This window comes from Tachyglossus aculeatus, chromosome 21, assembly GCF_015852505.1.
Source record: "Tachyglossus aculeatus isolate mTacAcu1 chromosome 21, mTacAcu1.pri, whole genome shotgun sequence".
Classification (NCBI taxonomy): domain Eukaryota; kingdom Metazoa; phylum Chordata; class Mammalia; order Monotremata; family Tachyglossidae; genus Tachyglossus; species Tachyglossus aculeatus.
The window spans coordinates 22,984,815-22,995,408 of NC_052086.1; the positions used below are offsets into that span (position 1 = coordinate 22,984,815).

The window sequence follows — 10,594 nt, forward strand, 5'->3', positions numbered from 1 at the left end:
ATTACTGAGAAGAAGCAGCGTGGCTTAGTGGATAGAACACCAGCCTGGGAGTCAACAGGACCTGGATTCTAATCCTGGCTCCTCCATATGTCTGCTATGTGACTTTGGACACACAAGTCACTTAACTTCTCTGTGCCTCAGTTACCTCATTTGTAAAATGGGGATAAGAGTGTGAGCCCCATGTGGGACAGGTACTGTGTCTGAACTGATTAACTCGTATCTTCCCTGAGCTTAGAACAGTGCTTGGCATATATTAAGCCAAGCCATGTATTATATTATATTATTATAATATTATATATTATTATATGTTATTATAGATAAATATTTATAATATATTATATATTATTATATATGGCTTAATATTATTGTTTATATATTGTTATTAATTATTATATTATTGATGTATTATTATTATATATGGCTTAATATTATTATATTAAGCCATATATTAACAAGTACCATAATTATTAAGGTGGTGGCTGTATTCCTGTCGTCTTTTTCTCCTCACCCAACACGAAATGTTAACTCACCATGGTGAGTGGCTATATCCGAGGTTAGCCTAGGCTCTTTCAAGGTAGTTTTTAGAAGGCACTTCTTGATTGATATGAAATGATCAGAAGATGTTGGGAATTCAGCATGAACCTAGAAAATAATCTGGTGGACTTGAAGATGACCTGGTGGATCTGGAGTGTGACTCTTGTTCTCCCATGGAAGCTTTATGGCTGACCTGGGCTAGCATGGGTAGGAATAGTTTTTCTCAAGCCAGAACATGTGGGAAGAAGAAAGATTTTGAAATCCCAGTGACGATGAATCCTCCCTTTATTGTTCCAACCAAGGTTTTCCAGCCAGAATGCCTCTAGGGTAGAAGGATTTTAAAAAGAACCCCAAGCTTCAAGCCAGTAATCACAATACCCATAGGGCTTTTCAGTTAACGTCTCCACAGCCCACACATTCTTTTACCTCAGACTGCTTTAAAGATTCGTCAGGAATGATGATTGAATTTTTTTTTTTTTTTGGCTTAAACAAAACAAAGAACCAAAGGCCGTTCAGTGTATCAAAGTTTAAAAGTTATATTCCCATAAAAAGAAACTATTTTTGTGGGTCATCACTAACTCTGATCTGTCCTTTGTTGCAGAACTCAAATTATGAGAGCATCCAACAGACTGCGAGAAGCATTGCTGAACAAGCTCATGAGCTGGCATACGACCCAAATTACATGTCACCTTTTGCACAGTTTGCTTGTGACAACGGATTGAATGTGAGAGGTACGTGTTCTTCCCAGAGCATAAAAATCAGAAGCTGTTGAAGCCTTGGGGATGGTGGCAGGGACAGAATAGTCATGGCCCAGAAGCTTACAGGTGGTAATGTGTAGACTACGGTCATGGGGTTTGACTGCAAACGTGACCCTGAGGCCGTCGAGACTTCACTGGAAGAAAGCTCGGCCATCAGCGTTTGGGAAGTTGAGGGCAGGAGAGTTGCTCTCTCTTCCGTCGATGTCTTTCATTAATGCCCTCGGTTGTAGAAAGCAAGGTTGACCTGACTCACTTGATTGCCACAGTTTGCCGTTTTGGACTTGAGCCTGCAAGGCTGACTAGACAATCCAGACAGTCTGCCATTGTGTCCTTCCCGGTTTTGACACGCCGCTGGCTCCTTTGTCTCCCCAGGCTCTAGTACAGGCATGTCAAACTGACGGTTGTTGGACTTGGCCATTAGGCTCTGGGTGGGCCTTGGCAGGGGTGACCAATTCAGCTGCAGGGAGACCCAGGGAGAGAGAGCGGAACATCATCATCATCATCATCAATCGTATTTATTGAGCGCTTACTATGTGCAGAGCACTGTACTAAGCGCTTGGGAAGTCCAAATTGGCAACATATAGAGACAGTCCCTACCCAACAGTGGGCTCACAGTCTAAAAGGGGGAGACAGAGAGCAAAACCAAACATACTAGCAAAATAAAATAGACTCCTCTCTCTCATTCAACCTACATATTTAATCTGTCTTAGTGACAGATCTTCTCAGTTCGACCTTCACGACATCGCTAAAATCCGCCCCTTCGTCCCCAACCGTGTTAATAATAATAGTGAAGCTACCTCTCCCTTGCCTCTCCCAGCTACTGACTCCAGCCTGGAGGTGCTTCAACTATTTTGGGGGCTGTTCAGCGGTATCTGAGACACCCCGCAGGGCAGTTCATCATCATCAATCGTATTTATTGAGCGCTTACTATGTGCAGAGCACTGTACTAAGCGCTTGGGAAGTCCAAATTGGCAACATATAGAGACAGTCCCTACCCAACAGTGGGCTCTCAGTCTAAAAGGGGGAGACAGAGAACAAAACCAAACATACTAACAAAATAAACAGACTCCTCTCTCTCATTCAACCTACATATTTAATCTGTCTTAGTGACAGATCCTCTCAGTTCGACCTTCACGACATCGCTAAAATCCGCCCCTTCGTCCCCAACCGTGTTAATAATAATAGTGAAGCTACCTCTCCCTTGCCTCTCCCAGCTATTGACTCCAGCCTGGAGGTGCTTCAACTATTTTGGGGGCTGTTCAGCGGTATCTGAGACACCCCGCAGGGCAGTTCCTTCACTGGAAAGTTCCAGGGAGCAGCCCCTGGCAACAACAGCCTAGGCAGTCTAGAGCAGGAGCCGATAGCCCTACCTACCAGCAGAAGAGGGATGATCTTAGCTCCCTCTTTTTATCCACTCCTGCCCCCGAGTTGACCCAAGGGGAAGATACCTGAATGTGTGCACTCCTCTTCCCTCCTGCCAGGAATGCCCCTTGATTTACTCCGAATCTACAAGTTATGAATAAAATGGATCTATTCACCAATCTCATTTCCTTTTGTTCCTTAGGTTAATAATTGTACTAATAATTTGTGTCTCTCAAAATTGGAGCCCCCACAATTATGCTTTAACCACCAAGGTGGCCCGTCCACCGGCTTGTGTTTGACTTGCCTGCTCTAGTATCACCATTAGCCCGCTTACTTGCTCCTCTTTGTTTAAAAAAAAAAAAACGAGAAGGTAATGTTAAATTGTCCTTACAGTCATTTGGATACACTGTAATTGAAGAGTTACATAATTTTGTATCATCATGACACAGTAGCTCTGTCTTGGAGGAATTTGATGTGTCAGGGCATGCATGTCAGGATTGGATGGCCTTCCATAGTAAAGGGGAAAAAAAAAGTTCCAGTTGAGTAAGGCGTGTAATCGTAGCTGCTTTGCAAAGCAAATTCAGTTTAGTTTGTGAATATTTTATAAATCCGGATGGGAATCAATATTTTTTTTAAGTTGAGGGGAAGGGGGTGGTGTAGCTATATAAATGATCCATTGGGTCCTGAATGACCCCCCCCCCCAAAAAAATGGCTGTACCTGCACGATCTCTTTTATCACGAAAGGAAATATAAAGCTTATGGCTGCAGCTATGGCAGCTGCTGCAACTTGCTATACCTGTGGGAGGAGCATTTACGTTGTCCTCACCTCTGCTGCTTCATTGAGGCACTCGGTTATTGGGAGTGCAGATGTCTCCTGTCATCAGCAGTCTCTTCCTTGGACTCTCCTGAAAGCCTTGGAGGAGGTGTCCAAGTGGAAGGGGCACCTGTTGTCATTCCCACCTGATGGCACTGCCTCTACTGCTTCCCAATTTGGCAGAGGCTCTTAAAAAAAGAAAACTAGCCACCGTCCTGCTTTTGAAAGCTCATCAGCATCTCTCTGTTTTAAAGCAAAATCTTCTAGTTGTTTTAATCAGATGTAATTCATGCTGTTGATCTTCTTAGTACTGAAAGGTAAAATGTGCCTCTCCGTTGACGTTTTTGGCCTCATTTGCTTTTGTAAAGTATCTTCTGTAAAAATTAATCAGTGAATCTTTTATCATCATCATCATCATCAATCGTATTTATTGAGCGCTTACTATGTGCAGAGCACTGTACTAAGCGCTTGGGAAGTACAAATTGGCAACATCTAGAGACAGTCCCTACCCAACAGTGGGCTCACAGTCTAAAAGGGGGAGACAGAGAACAAAACCAAACATACTAACAAAATAAAATAAATAGAATAGATATGTGAGCCCACTGTTGGGTAGGGACTGTCTCTATATGTTGCCAACTTGTACTTCCCAAGCGCTTAGTACAGTGCTCTGCACACAGTAAGCGCTCAATAAATATGATTGATTGATTGATTGAAATAAAATTTTCTTTTACATTTCAGGAGGAAAACCAGATGACATCACTGTCCTTCTTTCCATAGTAGCTGAATATACAGACTAACTCACCAAAATGTCCACTCTTTTCTTCGTCGTCCCTGAGTTCTTCCCTCCATGTGTACTGTTCCTGCTGGCAGGACCACATTTTTCTTTGCCGCTGATCTCAATAGCCAGTGATTTAAGCCTGTTGCCTGTCTTTTTAAAGACCCAATTGAGACTTCTAGAACCACTATTGGATATACTAGCTCACATTTGCCAGCAAGAATTGATGACATTCAAGACTTGAAGTTTGTCCTGCATTACTAATAATCCTTTCCAAGGGAGGAACCTTCAGAGCCATACAGGGCTGCTACATTTCAGAAATCACTGGTTGAACTATCAAAACTGAATAATGTTGGTAGATTATTGAAAACGAAATATATGTACAATTGATTAAAACAAAACACACCCCAAATCATATTCTACTTCATCTACTAGAAAAGTCCATTACTCGTTGAAGAAAATGGTACAAATATTCCGTCATATGCATAGTCTTGTTAAGATAAAAGGGTGTATGTGTTTTTCTATTATAAGCTTCAATTTTTCAGAGGCTTATAATTGTGCTGTAAAAATAGCTCTGGGTTTACCTTAAGATATTGAAGTGTTGAACCCAAGAGCCCTTTTTTTTATTCCAAAATGAGCAGAAATGATCAGTTTATGTTCTAAGGGTGCAAATGTTTTGTGCTTTTAAAAAATATGCTTGTGTTCCTGTGGCTAAGATTTTGGCAGATCACTAGTCCATTCCATGGGCTAGTGGAACTGATTTCTTGGAATGTGCAGTGAGGGGAAAGAGAGACGGTTTTTAAAGAATAATTGAGAAATGATAATATGGTTGTGACAACTCCCCAAAGCCTGGAGATTTGAGGTTGTAGCTTAAAAAAGGGAAAAAAAAATGATTCAGCCTGCTTGATTATATTACAGAGAAGAGGGATGAAGGGAGAGAGAAATATAATGATATAAAAACTCGTGAACTTTGTACCACACACAAGATGGGTAAAGAACAGACAGCTGTAACTTTGAATTTCCTTGGCTTTCAATTGACACGATAGCCTCCATATTAATGCGACTCGTATTTTTAGTAAAATATGCTGCAGCATCATTCAGTTTAAACCCGACCTGACTTTATCGGAAAAAGAGAGTACTTCTCTTTGTGCTGTGGCAGCAACACTATATCTGCAAGTGGAAAAATTAGTAATATTTGCAGGTGGTGTAAATGACATATAAGGATTACTGAATCAAGCTTAATAATGTTTACAATTATCCAATAGCCATTTTACAATCTACCATTTTCTTAAATTACCTGAAATCGAGTTCCCCATTATCATGGCGTGCTCCTTTATTTTTAAGGCTCATGTATAAGGTGACTGCTGTAAAGATATATATTTTTGGTCCGTTTTGCCCCCGTTAACTTCTTGGTGGTAGAAAAATATATTATTCTTAGAAATACTTAAATTAAAGCCATGTTTTATATATGTCAAATAACATTGCTCTTTAGATGAGGATGCTGATTAGTAAGCATTGACTTTAGGAGGATATAGAAAGTCTTTCTCTCCAAACTAAGATCTTACTACCTGGTTTGTTGTAGTAAAACTACTATGTCTGAGGTTACCTCAACCTGTTTTAGAAGATTTTTTTTTTTTTGGTGGAATTGTACTGTATATTTGCATAACTGTATGTCAAAGCTTTTGTTTTATTTAAAAATCATTTAACATGTACCATGTACATGTCATTACTATATTTCAATGCATCATGCTTGTAACAGGCATTTCATTTATGATGAGAATGAGTTATTCATTTGTAAACAGTTCAGTAATTTATCTACTATTCCTAAATTGGCATAATTTTAGTTATATATTTTGAATCACCTTTAATTACGTGTCAGAAGGCCTTAACTACCTTAACTTGACAAAAATAGAATTCTTTGGTAAGGATGTTGGGAGTGGGAGAGCGAAATCATGTTAGTGTGATTAAAACATTGAACAGCGAGTGACATGTGGTGGATAATTATTTTGCACAGCATATTTGCAGACTCGGGGTAATAATTGTAAAAGTAAATTAAGTTGCATCCAGGTGGAGTTTTGGAAGGAATTTAAATGTATTCCTATATAAATATATATATATATATATGTGTGTGTGTGTGTGTGTGTGTGTGTGTATACTCCAAGATGACACCACTGACCGTGAATTTCTTGTATGGGTGCATGAGGAAGGAATATATTCCTCCTTAGGCATATGACTTCATTTCTTTTGGTTTGGTTTTTGTTAAAATGGTATTCTGAAAAATATTTAACCTCAATCTGGGTACTCTCAGCATGAATTTCCCAATGCCTACAGTTTCCATTTTTAATGAGAACAGAGGTAGTAAGTCATTGGTTTCCCTCTCTTCTCATCTAACCCCGGCACAATCTGTCCAGACCTATACTGAGATTTAGGCAGATGACTTAATCACATTAAAGTCTTTCTCGAACAATGGCTGTTGCAAAATGGAAAAACAAATCCCCTTTTATTTTGGTTCCAGAAAAGGAAGGAGCAGAAAGATTGTAACGTGCAGTTGTCCTGAGACTTCACCTGTAGACACAAATCGTTTCGTCACCGTAGTCCTTCACCGGCCTTTCCTATTTCCCGTACTATGTTTTGTAACTGATATGTCATATAGGGGGCTGTGGATCCATTCAGCGTACTGAACAAGTGCTTTTCCCCCATTTTGCTCAGTTGTCGCATACTTTGGTCGCCCCTCCTTAATCCAGAGTTTTGGAATCCTAAATAGTGAAGTGGGAGCCTCCGTGCTGGGGGCTGAGCCGTTCCACCTTTGGGGCCACCTGACTCTAACCCTATTGTTTGTGTTAATGATGTTTGAAACCAAGCAGGATAAATAAAGCCATTTGCCTCCCGTGATGGATTTTTTTATAACAAGTAAGAAATTGGGATTTTTAATTTACGAATGGCAAATTATCGCTCACCGGATGCACCAAAGACCAGTAAAGTTTATAGCTTTTTCCATCTATATTTATAAAGCAATACTGTATTATAAAGAAGTAATATTTTTTATCATATGCTTGAGAATTTTATGTTGTTCTGTTTGATGATGTGCACTCTAAACATATCAGAACCTTATTTCTTCCTATGAACTTAAGCTGCCTGCGCACAGAAAAAAATAATTGAATGGAGGTAGTGGAGTCTGTATACTTAGGAAAAGAAGATTGAGCAACGATTGAGGAAAGAAACAGTAATTTGCCCTGGGCTAGAGAAATTAATGACATGACGGGCTCTAATTTACCAAGAATCTATTCCAGGTATATTTGTTTTGGAGTTGAGCTTGTGTGGATTTCAGCTGAGCTTTACTTGCCAGAGAGATTTTTGCTCTTTGCAGTAATTGCTCTGGGGGGGAGATGAAATAACATTAATGCCCTAGCTATTACACCAAGTAATAAGACCACCGTTGTGGGAATTTGCAGAGGAATATCTGAGAGAACCTGAATTTAAGTAAGTAAGGCTGAGACTGTATGAATGTCTACTTGTGGATAAGTTCATGGTTCCTTGTTACCATCTTACTAGCTATAATTGACAGAGTTGCAGCATCCCGATTCCCTGAAAAAAAATGTATGTCACTGTTAAATATATGAAAAGGGATTTAAAACGTCAAAATCACAAATGGCAAAATTCAATACTGGACTGATGTGTTAAAAAACTAAAGTGGGATAAGAAAATTTAACAAGGTGATTTGAATTACAATCATAAAACACATCAGTAAATTCTCAACTGAATCAGCCGTGACCAAATAGAAAACTAAAATTGTTAGGTAATTTGTGGCAAAAACAGCTGAAACGATGAAGCAAACATAAGTGTAAACTAAAAAGGATGCTTTTTTGTGACTGTTGTTACTTGTCTTACCTAAGCGGTAAATTATTCGAATTGGATGTCTGAAAAATAACTTATGCAGGAATAGTTCTGTAAATACATTTAAATAAACTGTAAAGCTATTTAATAAAATAGTATTTATACTAAATTGTTTCTCTTTACGTTTGCATTCTAACTGGTAATGCTTCACGAAATGAGCCATTGACACTGGAGGATATGTTATTGGCCCGCAGTTAATTGATGACATTGGTGTGTTCCCCTCATGCTGGTTACTGCTTGGGTTGAGGCCATTGGGACGCTGCTGAGGGCACAGATCCCATAGTTTCAAACTCTTCTCCCTCTACCCCCTTTACCGCTTTCATCATCCAGCTGAGCAGATCAATCGATCGATTGGTCAAGGGGAGGGAGGATTGACGGAAGAGGTGTCGTGCCATGTCACAGAAAAGTCCAGCCACAACCTTCCTTCTGCAGTATGAAAATGGTATGTTCATTCGATCATAGTAATAATGGTGGTATTTAAGTGTTTTCTATGTGCCGAACACAGTTGTAAACACTGGGGTAGGTACAGGTTGGACACAATCCCTGTCCCATGTGGGGCTCATAGTCTGAGTCGGGAGAACAGTGGGCAGGGAATGTGTCTGTCTATTGTTATACTGTAGTAATAATAATGGCATTTATTAAGTGCTTACTATGTGCAAAGCACTGTTGTAAGCGCTGGGGAGGTTACAAGGTGATCAAGTTGTCCCACCGGGGGCTCACAGTTTAATCCCCATTTTACAGATGAGGTAACTGAGGCACAGAGAAGTGACTTGCCCAAAGTCACACAGCTGACAGGTGGCGGAGCCGGGATTTGAACCCCTGACCTCTGACTCCAAAGCCCGGGCTCTTTCCACTGAGCCACTCTGCTTAAGCATTCTCTTAAGCACTTAGTACAGTGCTCTGCACAAGGTAAGCGCTCAATAAGTACGATTGAATGAGTGAATGAATGTATTGAATCCCCACTTTACAGATGGGGAAACTGAGGCACAGAGGAGCTACATGACTTGCCCCGATCAAATAAAACAGGCTGCCGACCTATGTTAGAACCCAGATCCTCTGATTCCCAGGCCCAAGCCCTTTCTCCTAGGACCATGCTGCTTCTCAGGAAGGTGGTCTTTTATTCACGTTATAACTCCTAACTCCTAACACTTTTTCTGGTTTTAATTTCCCACTACACCTCAGCTGCCTTCAAAGTCTATCACCCAAGTGAATGAGCTAATACCTACTCACTTTCTAATATGAATGCAAATGGTATATTAGATGAAGTACATAGTACTTGAGTTTCATATCATCATTGTGTCAAGTGACCCTTAAGAGAGCCTTGAGCTGCGGTTTCAAATTTGGCCATATGTTGCTTTCTAGTAAACCATTGGGTTCATTTTGGAATACAGCTATCACATATGACTTCCTATAAATAAATAGCCTAGTTTTATGCTGCATTTTGAATACATTTGCCACAGAAGTACCAGCTCAGTTATTTCAAGTCTAGCGATGCCCGCCAGACCCAAACTGCTTCTTAGATTGGCACCATTTTTGAGGAAATGAAGAAATTTGAAGTTTGACGTTCACAGAAACCAAATGGTTTATTGTAACATCTGCCTATGTCCGGTAGATTCCATTTTTCAAGAATATCCACAAAAATCCAATATTTAATGTTCATTTACAAAATTCTATAGTTTGCTATAACCTTTTAGAATCCAGAACATGCATTGTCAAAATACTAAAATAAAGCTATTAGGCTAATAACAGCCAAATTCACTTTGGGCTCAGAAATCTATTCCTAATTATCAAAGCTTTCTAAACCATTTTTTTCCTGTGGCCTTCACAGACTGAGGTACCTGTTGGGTATCTTTGTCATGACTGTGTTGGTTCATCAAAGCCCTCAATCTGATACATTAGCAGAAGTTTAGTTTGTCAGATTATAAGCTACCGTAAGTATGTTTGGGGAAGGGAGCAGCCAACAAAGACATAATTACATTACAGAATGTTTTGCACCAGAATTATGATGACCAGGTGTGTTAGCTTCTTAATGGGGACAAAGAATGGATAGTTATCATTGTCCTAACCATTCCTTTCAACTTCTAACTCAAATGCACTTTTCATTGTGGTAGCTGTTATTGCAGTCTTTGAGTCAGTTCTCCTAGGCAGCATGTTCACACTATGTGTTTTGGTAGACTGCAATAAAATAAATTAGGAACATGCTTCCCGACAGTCCTTGCCTGTCTGTCTGGATGGAACATGATCTGGGGTCAGAAGAAATTGTGTGCATCTCTGTGGCATGGGTCAAGGCATTAGTTTTCCTTAAAGGTAGGATTTTTCAAAAAAAACCTCCTCCCACTGCATTATAAGAGGACGGACTGTTCAAGAAAATACATTTCTTTGGAATCCTATTTATTCCTTGTGGACTAGTGCTCTTCATTTTCCCATCTTGCAGTCCTTGAGAAAGGACTAAATAGA

General features: G+C 39.9%; 1 protein-coding gene across 1 annotated transcript in view; it reads left to right on the forward strand.

The window, feature by feature from the left end:
• PPTC7 (protein phosphatase targeting COQ7) overlaps nt 1-8,246 on the forward strand; it is a 58,433-nt gene extending 50,187 nt beyond the window's left edge. The window contains exons 5-6 of the mRNA XM_038762554.1: nt 1,136-1,265; nt 4,207-8,246. Coding sequence (XP_038618482.1) covers nt 1,136-1,265; nt 4,207-4,265 — 189 coding nt within the window. The 3' untranslated portion in view covers nt 4,266-8,246. The remainder of the gene's footprint in view (nt 1-1,135; nt 1,266-4,206) is intronic.
• The last annotated feature ends 2,348 nt before the right edge of the window (nt 8,247-10,594 follow it).